General features: G+C 42.0%; 2 protein-coding genes across 3 annotated transcripts in view; both read right to left on the reverse strand.

The window, feature by feature from the left end:
- The window catches only part of rerea (arginine-glutamic acid dipeptide (RE) repeats a), a 120,322-nt gene extending 117,256 nt beyond the window's left edge, over positions 1–3,066 (reverse strand). For both annotated transcript variants that reach the window (XM_085917299.1, XM_085917307.1), the window contains exon 1: positions 2,754–3,066. The gene's annotated coding sequence lies outside the window, so the exon portion shown is untranslated. The remainder of the gene's footprint in view (positions 1–2,753) is intronic.
- Positions 3,067–3,950: 884 nt separating this feature from the next.
- Positions 3,951–11,860, reverse strand: eno1a (enolase 1a, (alpha)). The gene is made up of 12 exons (XM_085917367.1): positions 11,694–11,860; positions 9,886–9,983; positions 8,149–8,244; positions 7,333–7,394; positions 6,512–6,581; positions 6,292–6,425; positions 5,923–6,145; positions 5,478–5,675; positions 4,969–5,170; positions 4,780–4,888; positions 4,472–4,530; positions 3,951–4,383 (listed from the first exon to the last, which is right to left on the reverse strand). The coding sequence occupies exons 1-12, from the start codon at positions 11,837–11,839 to the stop codon at positions 4,320–4,322; spliced, it is 1,461 nt and encodes a 486-aa protein (XP_085773493.1). The 5' UTR covers positions 11,840–11,860; the 3' UTR covers positions 3,951–4,319.
- Positions 11,861–17,015: the final 5,155 nt, after the last annotated feature.

The following is a 17,015-nucleotide window of genomic DNA, read 5'->3' on the forward strand; positions in this document are numbered from 1 at the left end:
GCCACTATATCAGCTAGTCACCTTGCTTTGAAACACAATAGCCTTGCAGAAAATGCAATATCTGTTTTACAATACAGGCTTGGCCACACCAATGCCTTTATTACACCACCTCGCGCAGAGCCTGACAGAGCTCGGAGACGGCAGCCAGGCATTATAATGGCCAATCATCTTGGCCATTCATGGGGGGCAAAAAAAAAAGAAATCCAGTGACGGCATGCGGGTGAAAAACAGCAAGAGGCAATCTGAACGCAGCGTGTCAATGTTGAATTGCCGAGTGTGTGTAACGACAAATCATCCTACAAATAGTTTGAGTGCCAGACTGTCGTGAAAATTGATTTTTTTTCCCCCCTTTATATTTTTCTGTCCTACATATTATTGCTCACAGGGAGCTGGTGTTCCTCTAACACACATTAGCCATTAAAGGGAAATAAGTGAGGCTATTTCTCTTACGATTAATCTGCAAATGCTGGGCTACATTAACATTCAGTGGACGGGGTGTGTCACTTGTCATTTTTACCACTGCTGTGCTTGAGCTCAATTTGAAACACTATAAAACACCTTGACCTCCTTTAACCCACGAACTAGTCAAATAATGGGGATTGGCTGCAGTTATATGTATCTATAAAAAAATACCACTATGATGGAGCTGTGAATAACCTAAAAAATTACTGTGAAATGTGTCACGCAACTGCTTTATTAACTCCTTCAAACATTAAACATTTATGGCCACAAGCCTGAGCAAGTGTCTTGACATGTTTGCCGTAGAGCCTATTGAAAAATAGCCCAACATGTCCACATCAGGTTGTTTAAGTGCATTAAACATAATGTAGTGTTGAAGATAGCGGTGATTTAGCAAGCAATGCTTTTAAGCTTTCAGGTAATTCAATTTCATGTAAGCGTAGACTAACAGCGTGGCAATCTGACAAGCAGCGAGACCAAGAATCCGGTGTCACTGCAAAGATGAAGGAAGGGCTGTCTCTGGAAGTAAATAAGTGAGTTGTCGGCAATCTATGAAGGTAAATCACACGCGTTACCAGGGTGGCTTGGTATATTCGCCATGCTCATGATCGGTTCGCTTCCTGTTTTTGCAACATAATAAAAAAATTAAATAAATCAGAAGCGTGACATCTGTGGAGTATGAGCCTTAGTCCATCACGGAGTGGTGTTTACAAGGCAAAATACAAACTAAGGAAACAAAACCAAAAAAATAGAGTATCGAGTGTGCTGCCAATGAGACGAGACGGCCATAGTATCACTATAATTGATTGGCAAACTTTAGACGTTGATACTTGAGTCATTTGAAGAACGGTATTTGCAGTAGCATACCACAAATGAAATCAGTAGGACTGTGTTCAACTATGGAGGTTTGCTTCCACTGTATCAAGCCTAGTCACAACACAATTCAACCAAAGGAAGCAATGTTGCTCACAGAGAAGGGCTTATTTTGGAATCCAACCAAGATATGACTGAGATGTAATATTCCCAATGCTGTCCTTGAGCTGAATACCAATAACACATCTGAAGTTGATTATTTTTTGAAAGAGACAAGAGGAAGCCATTTGTGCACACATCTGATTTTAACATGAAAAGGTCGCTGGGTCTAATCTGGCACTTTGCGTTGTCTTATCAATGCCCTTAATATCCTTCTAAACATTCAACGCAAATCACATGAACTACTAAATATATACAGCTGCAAGATTATACTTCTGACATTAGCAATAGTATCACCATATAGAAGAGCCAACTTTTTCAAACCTGGGACAAGGCAGAAATGCTAACCACGTCGCCAAACTTCAAAACTAATTTTCTCAGATGTAATGGTTGATGTAAGGTTCATTGAAGACTCACTTTACATGTTTTGGGGAATGGGAAGGAAGCTGCACACAAAATTGGAGAGGTCACACAAACTCCAAACAGGAAGGCCAGAGCAAAGGTTCAATCCTTGAACCTCAGAGATGTGAGGAAAGTCGTGTTATCGTGCAGACCACCATGCTTCCCTTTCATGATTATGATATAGCTTCATGCTGGCATGAAGTTCACAAACCTGAACTTGTAAAAAGAACATTCAAGTTCATACTTCTTCATCACTGTTTGCCAAAAGACACATTTTCACTTGTAATTGATACAAGCAACCTGTGCATGTTTGGATTTCTACACCAAACTAAACAACAATAAAGCAGCCCTGATCTAAAAGCTTGCAGCCAGTTAAAAGAAGTGTGACACACTCCAATCAAGCAGCATTTGGCAGCTAACATTTCCATGAGCTAATTGACAATAGCTCAATGGGCTCCGGCCACTCGATGAAACACATTCGCTCGCTCGCTCGCGCGCGAGCACGCACGTACGTACGTACGCACACGCGAACACGCACGCACAGGATGATTTCAAATGGGAAGCGCTCTCTTGTGCTGCACTCTCGCTCTTCCAGTACATGTTGAAAACACAAATGCTGATCAAACAAGAGCCGCGAACTTGCAGTCGCTCAACGGTGTGGAACGAGACGTTTGCACCCAGACAGTACACCGCTCCTGACTGGCATTCCCGACCAGTACTAGCGACTGCTGCTAAACGGCTAGCCGCGTTAGCTCACTGATCAGCCCGGTCTTCGTGCTAACAGGGAAATTAGCCGAGCGGCTAGCTGGTTTACATTTCCAAACAAACCACATTGCAGCGCATCATTTGGCACATTCTGCACAGGAACACTCATCGGAAGCAAAAGAAGGAGGCTCACAGGGTGCGCTCACGGCACTTACCTTGGAGAGCTTGAGCTACAACATCTGTGATTTGTTTGATGAGAGGCTGCAACAACAAACAATAGCGGTGAGAAAAGCAAAGCGGAGCTGCAGCGGGGGCAATTAGCCAACGTTAGTTAGCCAAGTGGTCGCCACTACAGACAACCGCAGTGCCACCTTGTGTGTCTTTTTCTCGCCTTGCACGTGAACGCACTACGTTTGGGGCAACGCTGTCATAAATGATGGAGTTGGGATTCAAAGAGGGAGTAATGGTAGCCGGGATGCTCGGACTGGTGTGTGTGAAAGGCACTCAGCGTGACAGCATCCTTCTTCATGTTGGGGTGAGAACAGTCGGGGGCTCTCAAAGTTCAGCCGGTAAAATGTCGTCACCCACTGGTCGAAAGGGAGAATACCACAACACACCACGAGGAAGGGCCTCGACTTACGACGGGGTCCCGTTTCTGCGGCGGCGACGTAACAGGATTTTCAACGTAAATCGTAACGAACCCTTACGTCTGTTATTTTCATAATAAAATATTACGTGTTGTTTTTATTCCTTGTGCTTGGAGTTGAAACAAGTTCCAAGGCCTGTGCTCTAAATGTAAATGTACTCTGATATGTGATCACTAGATGGCGTACGTTCCAAACGCTGCATCAACTGATTTACACTGAGAATTTGATCTAATAACAAATGCAAATTCTTATCCATTGTATTTGTGCCCACAATGAAACCTAAATTCAATTCATTCATTCTTCCTCTGTACCGCTCATCCTCATGAGGGTTGCGGGCATGCTGGATCCTATCCCGGTAGTCTTCATTTTGTCTGAACCAGAGGAAGAGTGACATAAGGTTCAAGCAAGTGAAAAGCCACAGCTGACGTTCGCCCCCCATGGTGTCATACCTCTTGAGAATAGACTTTTATTTATCCTGTTGAAGCTTACCATTAAGGCTCAGCCTTCAGAGGCACAAATGGCATCCCTGCGAGGGAGTACTGTGCTCATGTTTCTGCCTCCCAGTGGTACTCAGATTACATCAAAGTTGTCACACTGACTGACATGAGAAGCCACAAGAGAGGAGATGCACAAGTTAAAACATTTTACTTTTATATGCTGTGAAGAACTAAGATATAGGCTAGTCATTAGTCAACCAGCAAAATTACCAACCATCAGTGTACAAAAACATCGGTAATTTGAAAAACTAAAAAGGAGCCACATTAATTACCATTTCAAACTATATATTTTATTATATATTTCTGCCAACACTTACAGTAACACAAGACTTTTGTCAGATCAGACATTGCACACTTAATACCCTTTTTCTAATTCGACAGTACAGTAAGTTACAGTAGCTCAAACACTCAGTAGAGCACCAAGATTCACTACAACTCATGAGAAGCAACACAGAGGCTTCAGACACAGATAGACACACAAGGGATTGTTATTTTTCAGGAGCTAAAGCATACTTTGAGGAGGCGCTTGATGCTTCACCATGATCGCAGCGGTGGACACGGCAAGCGACTTTGCGTGGCATTTCAGTATCATGATTATGAGCGATGAACACAGAGGCCTCGAGGGTAAAGGTGCATCTTAGATGGGGTGTCTGTAGTTCTTGCCGGCAAAACGGGCCTTGTCGCCGAGCTCCTCTTCAATCCTGAACGAGGATGAGGACATTGTCAGAATGGCCGACAACCCCGCTTCCCCGATCCTCACCACAACCATGGATTTTCAGGTGGACTTACCTGAGCAGCTGGTTGTACTTGGCCAGGCGCTCAGATCGGCAAGGTGCGCCTGTCTTAATCTGAAAACATCCAAAGTTGATTGGACATTAAAAACTCAGATTCATAATTTCTGTGCTCTGAAATGCCCTTATATGCCACAAGATGGTGCCAAAGCTAAATTCAACCCAGATTCTTAGTACAGTCTCAGTAGCTTGTCATGTAAGGTCGTATACAATTGCAATGTATATTTTTCAAAACCAAGTTAAGCCATTTACTTTAATTTGTTTGTAGGATCTTTACATTTCAACTATTAGTAAAGGCCGCAGTACCTGTCCAGTGCAGAGACCGACGACAAGGTCCGCGATGAAGGTGTCTTCAGTCTCTCCAGAGCGATGGCTGACCATCACACCCCAGCCATTGCTCTGGGCCAACTTGCAGCTGCCACACAAAATCACACACACAACATGAGCTTTGTTTCCAGCAACAAGATAGGACTTGACTGCAATGCAAACACGTACGCCTGCAGAGACTCAGTGACTGAGCCAATCTGGTTGACTTTGAGCAGCAGGCAGTTGCAGGACTTTTGGGCCACACCCTGGGCAATGCGCTTAGGGTTGGTGACAGTGAGGTCGTCGCCCACCACCTGGATGTCGGTGCTGGCTGTGAATTTGGACCAAGCTTCCCAGTCATCCTGATCAAAGGGGTCCTCGATGGACTCGACTGTGAAGGGTCAGCAGGCAATGATTAATACAGGGGGTGGGAAAACGGAGGGGATCAAGAGTTACCCGGGTCAGGGCACACAAGTCAATTATACTCTTATTGTTTAATTTGCTGTGTTTGTTGTCATTTCCTGAAAATGATCAAAACAGACTTAGACGATTCAGTAATATGACCAACATTGCGAGAAATGGATTATAAAAAGCCATTCTTTGTCTGACCCTTTTGTTGCATCACAAATCTTTTGGACCTGGCTGGCATTAAACACGTTACAAGACGGAGAGCAAGAACCCATATGGCTATCACCCACCGGGGTAGTCCTTAACGAAGCTCCTGTAGAGGTCAGCCAGCTTGTCGGAGGAGATGTAGCGGCTGGGGTCATCAGGAGACTTGAAATCCAGGTCGTACTTGCCCGCCTTGTAAAACTCGGAGGCTGCCACGTCCATGCCGATGACAATCTTATCAGTGTAGCCGGCCTTGGCGATGGCATTCTTGAGCAGATCCAGAGCTTTCATATACAAATGAAAAACATAAGAGTTCAAGCCTGATACAGATTTACAAATTTGCAGACAAATGACCAACAACTGTTTTTGGTGCTTGCCATTTTAACACATGGAGTAACAGGAAGACAACAAATGCACTCCAGTCAAGGTCTTTATTTAGCGACCATATGTCAGCAGAGGAGTGACATAATAAACCAAATAGCTCCCTGCAGGCCACTTTTGAATGATTTGTAATTTACGCTTTCCTCTCACCTTCCTTGTTCTCCAGGATATTGGGTGCGAAGCCGCCCTCGTCCCCTACATTGGTGGCGTCCTTGCCATATTTCTCCTTGATGACATTCTTCAGGTTATGGTAGACTTCAGCACCTATGCGCATGGCCTCCTTGAAGCTGCTGGCGCCCACGGGCAGGATCATGAACTCCTGCATGGCCAACTTGTTGCCAGCGTGGGAGCCGCCGTTGATGACGTTGAAGGCCTAAAAGGAAACCCAACGAAGACATGACTTGGAGCAGAATACAGTTTGCAGTTACAGACTTTGCTCAATAAAGTTTAGGAAAAACTGACTCAGACAATGTCAAACTGAGTATTTTTCCCTCTCTTGACTTAAGTAATTCATCTCACAGGCACAGGGAGGATGACTTGTTGGTTTCCAGCCAGGTCAGCAATGTGGCGGTAGAGCGGCACCCCTTTCTCAGCTGCACCAGCCTTGCACACAGCCAGGGACACGCCCAAGATAGCATTAGCACCAAATTTAGCTGAGGGAAGATATAAACACATACAATTTAATTGTTTTCTCTTGAGCAGGCTTGAGTCTGCGGGGTCGAGGATCTGGTCATCTTACACTTATTTTCTGTTCCATCCATGTCCAGCATCAGCTTGTCAACCTTCTCCTGGTCCGTAACGTTCACAGCCTGGATTATGAATGAAGACATTAAAGAGAAGTCAACCCTAAAATTTTCTTTGTAATGATACGTTTTGTGGAGCCCAACACAGTATTCTGATTGATGTTTTGTTTGTGGAATATGAATTAAACGGGAAAAATTCAGCCATTTTAGGGGCGGCCATTTTGCCACTTGCTGTCGACTGTCGAGAGCACAGTTGCCCAAGTCTCAGGTTACAACCAATCATGGCTCAGCTTCGGAAAACTGGTGAACCGTAATTAGTTGAGACCTGGGCAAGTCATTTTCAGTCGACAGCAAGTGGCAAAATGGCCACCCCTAAAATGGATAAAGGAGGTGAATTTTTCCCGTCCTGTTGACTTCATATTCCGCAAACACCCTACGATGGATGAAAGCAGGTGGATTTTGTCTGTTCGATTCATTTTCCACAAACACAATATTGATCAGAATTTTTAGGCTAGAAACGCCTTGTTGAAAAATTAATGTAAAAATAATGTAAAACATTCTTTTATGTACATTTCCATTCAAAAATGTAAGGCACTATGTTAATTCCAAGTCAATATTGCGCAACATACACAAACACGTAGGTAGTCACAGCATGTCATGGTTAAAACTCCAAAACTTAAAATAAATGTGTTAATCCATCTGCATTACCAAACTGCTAACTCATGCATCCACTAAGACTTGTCGGTGCATTTAAGGAATTATTATTGAGGATGTGATGTGCGGTAGGTAGTATGAGTCAGACAATAAATGGTCCTACCTTGTTATTAACCAGTGCAGGTGCAATTGTTTTATTGATATTGTCAACAGCTTTTGAGACACCTGCAAAGGACAAGCAGACCATAACTGACCCAGGCTGAGGAAGACCATGCAGAGCATGGGAGGGAGATCACCTCGGCACATGCTCATATAAAGGACCTTGCAGTAGTTTTGACAAGGAAAACAAAGAAGCTAAAACCTCAGCAATTAATGACATAGTATATGCATGAATGACGCAGAACTTTATAGTCTTGAAAATCCCATCCATTTCCTAATACATCACTTATAGGCAGAATGATGTATTCCTGGTAACATATTCAAACTATGCTGCGCGATTTCCTTATAGACGCCATTTTATGTGGAAGCAACTTGCGTCACCTTACTGACAAGGATAGATTGCAGCTATTGTCAAATTTTGTGTCACCAAAAGTGCAATACCATAGCCTTTTGCGGTTTCCTTCCACTATTGGCATTTGTGTCGCAAGGTCTATTGTGTCGGGAATGGATAACCTTCTACAATGCAGTTTCTAATAATCTGTGAACATCTGTTAGTTCCTGCTAAGGTTAGTTTCACGTGGAAAATCCATTCTTCATGCTTCTGCACTCTGCAATAAGTTAGTTGCAGCCTTTGATCCACACTTTTGTTTACCTGGTTACACAATGCAGGGCCCAAGAATTCATTTACATATTTGACTGCTCTTTTGACTCCTAACAAGAGGAAGATGGAAATAAAAGTGGTCATAAGATACGAATGTGAAAATTGTGAGTAAGGAGGGAAGTCAACAGGTGGTCTAATTTATTATTATTATTTTTTTACCTTTTCCCAGGTAGCGAGTTTTGTCATTGTCACGGAGCTCCAGAGCCTCGTAGATTCCTGTGGAAGCACCGCTGGGCACTGCAGCTCTGAAAAGACCTGGAAAGTCCAGAGAATATTTGTTTTCATGACTTAAAAAGCGCTGCGTCATTCCCAAAATGACTGCCTGGAAATGGATATGAAGTGTAAACACATGTTATTAATGAGAGGCATTTCAAAGTACAATGCAAAAGTGATTTTTGTCGGTGGGACTCAACAGGGTGTCAATTCCCTCTGCGGAGACAAAAGGACCATGTGAAGGGAGAATTGTGCTGCGGATTGTGCTGCATTGCGCTATTATGTAACAGGGCGAGCCGGGGGATCAACTGAGCATCTGTGAAAGCATGTCAATCTATTGAGTTTGCCCAGTAGACCGACATGAGGGGAATTTAATGCTTGGAGAGGAGGGGGCAGGGCGGCCATGCGAGCCAACAGCGCAACTTTGGGAAACAATGTGTGCATTCCTTTAATCGAGCTGGTCCTCTACAACTTAGCATAGCAGCTGAAATGCAATGACAACTGCAACATACGCGATAGGGAGGTTGCTTACGTAAGCGGCTTGTATGATAGGCATGCCTGAATGGCAAATCTAACGTGGCTGCCTTGAAAGTGAATCTCCTAATGGAGCAAAAAGGGAAGGAAGCCGTTTACAGTAAACGGGGAGCAGTCAGCAGCCGTTCATTCCAAATGAGAAGGGAAACAAAGCGGTGAGCCATGTATTGAGAGCCTTCCATGTCAGTGGTCATTCAGGTTGCCTCATTGACATTCCATGGACTTTTCATGGAGTCGAGTCTTTTGTTTCAACCTTCAATGTGGTTTAGCAAACAAATACAAGGTAGCACCCGCTTAGCATTATCATCCCTCAGCTACAACGACAATAATTTATACAAGATGGCTGCAGTAAACCAAATATTCACTTCAACATTCAGCTCATGCATCCAAGCTACTGTAACTGTGCTCTAAGACAGGAATCATGACAGTGACACGGAACTGTGAGGCAGGCCATGGTGATACTATTACATGAGCTATTTTCACATGCTCAACATTGAGATCACCAGAGGATCTGAAACTGGTAAGTGGGAAGGGTAAGAGCTAGAAACAAATATTTCCAAACTGCAAAGATCCTATTAAGCGGATCAGGTTTTTCTTCGATGTAAATCGTAGGTAGGTATTTGCTATTTGTCATTACAAGCACACGCCCAATTATAATGACCAATTTTCTCAACATGCACCACATTTATTTACTGTCGAGATTGTGTCACACGTTTCTATTCAATTTTTTATTTTATTACTCTCCTGATAACAATTGTTCCTTTTCATATAATATTTTGTGCTAATGGTTAGAATAAAGGGATTTTTTTCCTTTATTCAATTAGTTCTTAGTTGCATGACTCAAGTAGTCGATGATGATTTATGTCCATAGGTTTTGCATTCTTCGATTTCATAAAATGTATTTTTCCAATACATCGATTATCACATTGACCACTGACTACAAGTGGTGACTACAAAAACAGAAAGCAAATTATGTCAGGGAAGGCCTTCTAAAACATCTGAACTTTATTTTGAGGTCAGTCAAATAGCGTTTTAAATGGTGGAAGGTGCGTGTTGACTCCCATTTAACACAAGTTTGAATATGGTTGGTTAATTCTAAAATTTACACGATACGACAATGCAACATAAATCGTTTCGAGTGTGCAGTACCTTTCTTGGTGTACAGGTCAACCTCCACGGTGGGGTTACCACGGGAGTCAAAAATTTCACGACCTTGAATCTTCAGGATGGACATGGTTGCGTTGGATCTGATGACACAACAACAGGTTGAGAGGTTAGCACAAAGACATTCTTGTTTGGTCATCTATCTCATAGTCATACTCAGTTGAATACATTTGAAAAACCAAAACGTTTTGCCTATCCTATTTGATACGTTACCATGGGCACTGCGTGTCAGCACTGAGAGAAGCCTGCTCAGAGAAGCAGATGTACGAGTCACGGTGAGGTGTGGCTTGACTAAATAAATATGCTTAGTCTGGATGCCAAAATGAGATTGCACAATTTTTGCGAAATTCTATGAGGATAAAAAAAAATTATGCAATAAGCACAAAACCTCAACATCAATAGTATCTTTAAAAAATTGATTGGGTGCCCTAGCCAGAGTCACGATTTTATCTTACTTTCCTCATGTTAACCCCCATGTTTCTTACACAAATAATGGAAGTCACAGACCCAAACTTTTTGGCCCAAGGGTTCACTGTGCGAATATTGATTTATCAAAACGTCTCTACCCACTCTGAATGCAGCAAGCATTCCCTTGTAGCGCTCTCTTTTTTATACTTTTTATAAACTACAAACCAGAAGTTTAGAAAATACACTAGAATTTGTCAAAAGTTATATTGCCCCCTGTATAGATATCTGGGATCTTGTGCTGCCATCCTTTTTCTTTAATAATTTTTTTTAACTGACAGAATAATCAAACAACTGAACCATCTCTCTTCACTCTAACCAGAGCAAAATCAAAAGATCCAAATCTCTAACAAACAGTGAAAAAAAATAGTTGTTTCATTCTGGCAATGAGTACAAATCAAAGAGAAGAACGCCTTGTTACTTGTCAAATACATTCAAGACTTTGCCTAATACTGTACAGTCATTATCAAGTCATTGCGCCAATAAGGTATTGTCCCAACCGTTTCCTCAAGTTTGCATAATTTTGGGATTACTGCATGATCATTGCAGGAAGCATGACAAAATGGCAGCACAAAATGGCAGCCGCAAATAAAGCATCATGCATCAGATTTATGTGCAATGCAGCATTCATATCATCTTGTTTCGAGTGCACAAATAAATGCTCGATATTAATTTTTCTTGGGCTAACAGAGCAATGGTATTGGAATTCGCGAGGAAGGTGATTTTAAAAATTGCAAAATAAACGTGACACCCAAATACCGAGCATGCATATCTTTTCTGAAGTTTTTACTGTATGATCTGAGGAAAGAAGCTACAGTAATTCGCAACAGTCTAATACTATTTAAAAATGATTCTGGTCGACACGCCCCCCAGCCAGTTTGAATGCGGCAAGCAACTGGTGTCGCTACGATAAATGTCCGAAACGCTGTCATGTTTTGCATTCAGACGTTCCGCAACATACTGAAGAGACTGCGGGAAGTTTGCAACATGACGCCCTTTTCTGACACCCACCCCAGATCTTAAAAAAAAAAAAAAAAAGTGGGGGCAAGGAGGGGGGGGGGGTCCTTGCCAGCTGAGACCGTCGTTTTAAAAATAGTCGTCGGAATACACCGATGAGCATAAACTGAATCCAGACACGATCCTTGACACGACATACAATGGTCAAGGGCAACACTTAAAAGTGTGGTTTGACGATGATGGAAAATGCTATACCGTGCGCGGTAATACATAATGACAGGAAATGATACAATAGAAAAACGTAAATCTGACAGTTGAATCAAAGCGGCTGTTGCAAACACCAAATGATGTCAAGAGCATTTTGAAGTTACCTTTCAGGCCTAACTGTGTGCAAGGACGGTGCTGTCTGTGGATGTGTCGTGCAGGCAAGCAGACAAGGGGAAGGCGCAAGTGACGTGCCAGACTCGATGATAAGTGGACCGCATCGACGCAGAACCGAGCCACGGAGCCACGCCATTGGCTGGGACCAGGTCACGCGGGACACGAGTGCGAAGTGGGGCGTACGTTCGCCATGGATGGAATCAGAAAGATGCGCAAGTAACGAACGTGATACGGACCTAAATGTATCTACTAGAATTCTCTTTTAGTGCCCAATCTTACGTTGATAGGACTGCCATGTTGGATGTGTTTAAGTGGCGTATATTACCCCTTTCACATTTCTCCAACGAGTCAAAGCCTAATTTAGTTTACAGTATCTTGGGTTGTGAGAAACATTGTCCAAATTCAACCCAGTCACAATGTAAAACTCTCCAGCTCGTTCATGAAAGTTTGAGCACTATTTTCATCATGACCCGATTTTTCATGCCAAAATAAAAAACTAAATCATATTTACTTAATTTGCCTAACTTGATAGTTGTGAGGTGCTTAGTGAACTTTACACATTCCATGTCAATTTCAAAGATACATTTTATCATGCCGCAAATTCTCAAAATCTTTTCTTAATTTTTTTTTCATAATGCCAACATTTTCATAACAATCATGGATTGTTACATAAGCAACCTCCCTATCGTGTATGTTGCAGTTGTGATTGAATTTCAGATGCTACGCTAAGCTGTAAATGACCAGCTCGATCATTGCAGGAAGCATAAAAAGATGGCAGCACAAAATGTCAGCTGCAAATAAACCATCATGCATCAGATTTATGTGCAATGCAGCATCCATACCATCTTGTTTTGAGCGCACAAATAAATGCTGGATATGAATCCTTCTTGGGCTATCAGAGCAATGGTATTGGGATTCGCGAGGAAGGTGCTTTTAAAAATCGCAAAATAATCCTGACACTCAAATACAGAGCATGCATGTCTTTTCTGAAGTTTTCACTGTATACGATCTGTGGAAAGATGCCTCAAACATACAGTAATTTGCTACAGTCAGTAATATTATTGGAAAAGTCTTTCTATTTAACTCTTTCTATTGAACTAACTTTTTGTAACGACACTGGTCTGATCATTATGAACTGCTTGGTGAACTTTTCACATTCCATGTAGATTTCCTCAAACATAAAGAGCAGAGAAAGCAGTCGCTACAAATTGATATCTAACTGCAAACACATCTTTATTCCAAGACAGTCAACAAGATAATGAAGAACATTAAAGACAAACGTACACATTGCGTCACAAAGAACATAAGACAAATACGCCTCCAGAGCGTGCCTGCTGGGTCAGAGGCCTGTTCTGATGACTGCCACATACCCCCTTCCAACACCCAGAAGGACACTCAATCCCAAGAACCTCAAAGGCATTGAGGGGGGAGATCTGCCACATCCAATAGAGCGGACACGCTGATGTATCGCAGTAACAGACCAACCAGCTGATCTACGGAAGCATTGTTTCTATCTAGTGAAACACGGAAAATGTAGTTTTGGTTTTTTTCAGGCTCGAGGAGCTACGTGCAGAGAGGCAACGCAGGATGGGGACGTGCAGAGAGGCGACGCAGGATGGGGACGTGCAGTGAGGCAGTGGAGGGTGTTTTTTTTTTTTTGGGGGGGGGGGGGGGGGTCCTTGGTGCAATCGTTGATCACGTGTCTATTGTGGTCACGCTTGAGGGGCATTGACACTTCCTTTCCCACGAAGTGACTGGCGTTTTGAAACACACACACGATGGATGCACTGTGTTCACTGCATCCAAAAGCAACCCGGATGAAAATCAATGAAACCGCTCTCGTATGTTTCCATAAATCTATCTGAAACATCCATTCGTTGTTTTAAGCTGTCAAAAAATGTGGGACGGGAGGAGTTAAAATGTCTGCACCCATTCAGGAATGTTGGCAGCGAAAATGTGCGACAATGAAGAAAAAAGTGAATTAACGAATGCGAAAACAATTCGTAAAATTTTCTTAATCCGCTTGACATGGTAAAGCGGGAATGAGGAGGGAGATCGTAAATATGATTCATCTCTTAATTTAGCCACTTTTTAATTGTAAATGTTTGGGGACTTAGTAATCGTCCGAATGGTGATATTCTCAAGTGGGAATTGTTTGAATCGCTTCATTAAAGTGAAGTATATTTGAAGTGAAAGTTAAATTTGGAAAATGTCTATAGTTTTTCCACTCATACGCCTGCAAGCTTTTTGACTGCAGTAGTTGTCATCGTGGACTTTTTGTGTAACTGCGCCATCTGCAGTCCAATTGTTCGCGGTGACGCAACCATTGAAAAGAGAAACCCCAACTTGTTAGGGAGTGATTTTGAGCATTCCTTTAAAACTGTGGTTCTCAAATATTTTGAGCGCCTTAGAGAAGAGATATATTTCCTAATTGTAATACCGATTCCGCCTAACCAGCATCTGTACCACTAAATGCCATACGAATGAATAGCTTGCCGATTTCCTGATTAAAAAAAAAGCATATCCCCAGTTACAATAACAAATAACTATTTATTATGAGAAAATAAAGTTGTGATAATATTAGAATAAAGTCATGCATGGCTAGTAACAGAAATACCCTGAGACTGTTTTGCTCTTTGATTTATGAGATTTTATCACAAAGTAAATCCTGGACATTTGTGACAATGTACTGCTGGTAGAAGAGAAATGGATAGCTTTGAATCCGCCCAGTGGTGGCAGAGGTGCTACTTTTGCCATCAATCTGCAAAATGGTCCGGATCATCTTCAGTGGTGTGAAACAGTCGGTCATCACCATAAAGCAGCATGGGTGTGTGAGTGGACAATCATGTCTCATGCTGACAAATGGGTCTATGCATACATTTCTACAGACAGTGAGGCAAGCTGCTTAGAGATGGCAGAAGCTGTTTTGCCATTTGGCACCCACAGTCTGTTGCATATTTACATTTCTGGTGCCTCAGCAAGTGCAAGTCATCCACACAAACATTGACTGCTTCTTGAAAAATCCTTCTTCCTTCTGCTGAAAGGACCTGGATGTGAGCTCAGGCTGTGCTTCAACTTAAAGGCGCATCGGCTTTGGTGTTGTGAAACGTGGGGCCAACAACAAGCAAGGCTCCTATGCTCTGATTTGACCTGCTAGCGCTCAACAACGCACACTAGCAAAAGAAGAATGGACAGATACACCGAAACTGTAATTAGGCGGGGAAGCTGCATCCATACTTGGAGAATCACTGCTCAAACTAATGTACAGCAAAATTCTCTTGCATCTCATGTCTTGTCTTTCGGGGCATTTCCAACGCATGCTCTCGTCACAGTCCATCTTTTTGTATTGAATTGGGACAATTCTATGTGTGACGCCGAGTGACCTGAAATGACATTTCCAGAAACCTTAAAGTACCCAACATTACTATGACTATGACTGTCCTGTGGGAAAAGATTAGCTCTGCAGTTTTCTGAGGACACAGTGAACAAATATGGAGCACTCCGTTTTTTAATCCGCCCACAGAGCATTTTAATTTTGAAAATTCAAGTAATATTTGTTGCATTAAATGAGCCATTTTGTCCTAAAGTGGTTTAAATACAATTGGTTTAATAGCTGTATATGTGTTTTCATTGCCTCTAGTCATTAAAATAGTAATAGGTAAATTGATTTTGTCAATAAAATAAAACAAAACAAAAATGTCAACTATTTTCCTGACAGCTTTAACAATTCAACCAAGTAACATTAACCACAACACCACAAATAATTCATTTTAACTCGTAACACAATAGTTTTGTAATAGATTATTTTATTATTAACAAATAGTTTTATTTTTTTCATTCTATTTGACCTGATCTCCAATCAATTGCTTTGTTTTTAAACCAAAATTGATCTTCAAATTTTGCCCATGTTCTTTGGACGATACATTTTATACAGAACCAGAAAACAACTGGATTCAATCAGAGGCCACAAGCTTCCGGGGCAATATTGAGGGTCTTAACTCAAGGTGCACTCTTTGATCATTTTGTAATTCAATCGTCTCTTTCCACACATAAAAATACACGCACACACTTAGACACATGTGCGGGCCATATGAAGCCTTATGGCCCGCACATGTGTCTAAGTGTGTCTTGAAATTTGTTTTTGTTGTAGTAATACTTTTATTTGAATCTTTTAGAGTAGGGTGGTGTAAAGGTTACCAATACAGGAAAATGCTCAGTTTATTTGAGTGTTAAGCAAGATCTTTTTATGTGATACAGGGGTGAGAACTTTTTTTTTCTTCCTACTCATTTTTGGACTTCTGGGTGTTAGCTATGCTTCTGAAGTTCCAGGAAGCTTCCAGCTTAGCTCCAGCCATCCTGTGTGGCGTTTTGTATGGAATCACCGGGCTTGATGGAGGACACCGGCTCTCTCAAAACCATGTACATTACATTAGTGTCACCCAAAATGTTCAATTGTTCTTTGTTGTGAAAGTACTTTTGATTGTTTGTCTATGAGTGCAAACAGGATGAGTGACAACCGATCCTGGGTGTTGCCTGCCTCTCACCCAAAACCACTGATAAGCAGCAGGATCCACTGCATCTCATTTCCCCCCAAAAATCAAAATGCATATGTAATAGTCTCAGTTCATTAAATACACATTTGATTTGAATATCAAAGTCAAAGTCTGCTTTATTTCAATTTCTTCTCATGTCAAGACACACAAAGAGATTGAAATTGCGTTTCCCACCATCCCACGGTGACTAGACACATTACACAATACATCCAAGCAAATAGCACAAAGAGTAATAACAAGAAGGCACAAACAACGAATAAATCAGAGTGATGAATAAGTAATAAACAAATAACCTAAATAAATAAATAGATAAATAAACAAGAGGAGCAAAATGGAGCAAGCGTGCATACAGCAGACAGCCAGAATATAGCGCAAAAGGACGTTATCCAGCCGAAGGTGGAGGGGGGAGAGAGTTCAGGATCCTGACAGCCTGGAGTATGAAGCTGTTGGTGAGTCTGGTGGTGCGGGAGCGCAGGCTCCTGTACCTCTTCCCAGAGGGCATAAGATATTTTCATAACAAATGATATGTATATTAAATATTAGCTAATATGTGAATTTGCGGCTGCCAAACTGCAAATAAGCATCATCTGGTCAGGAGGCACGTAATTCTGAGAAGCATTGATGGACAATTGTGCCTACCTCTTTCGCATTGAAGTTGCCCTTCCATTGCCCTTGCTACTACTTGTGGAAACGTGTTGCGTATGTTTGTTTTATCGGATTTATGTCTGCTGTGTTTCAACTTCCAGCATTGTTTGTTAT

The sequence above is a fragment of the Syngnathus leptorhynchus genome, chromosome 1, assembly GCF_054491065.1.
Source record: "Syngnathus leptorhynchus isolate UIUO chromosome 1, UIUO_Slep, whole genome shotgun sequence".
Taxonomy (NCBI): Eukaryota; Metazoa; Chordata; class Actinopteri; order Syngnathiformes; family Syngnathidae; genus Syngnathus; species Syngnathus leptorhynchus.

What these genes read in the sequence shown, in the direction of transcription:
- eno1a (XM_085917367.1), bottom strand. Translation starts at nt 11,839, where the DNA reads ATGGCGTGGCTCCGTGGCTCGGTTCTGCGTCGATGCGGTCCACTTATC. An exon ending in CACACAGTTAGGCCTGAAAG is followed by an intron (nt 9,984 to 11,693) that starts GTAACTTCAAAA and finishes TTGTGTCATCAG; the next exon opens with ATCCAACGCAACCATGTCCA. An exon ending in GGATGGAACAGAAAATAAGT is followed by an intron (nt 6,426 to 6,511) that starts GTAAGATGACCA and finishes ATCTTCCCTCAG; the next exon opens with CTAAATTTGGTGCTAATGCT.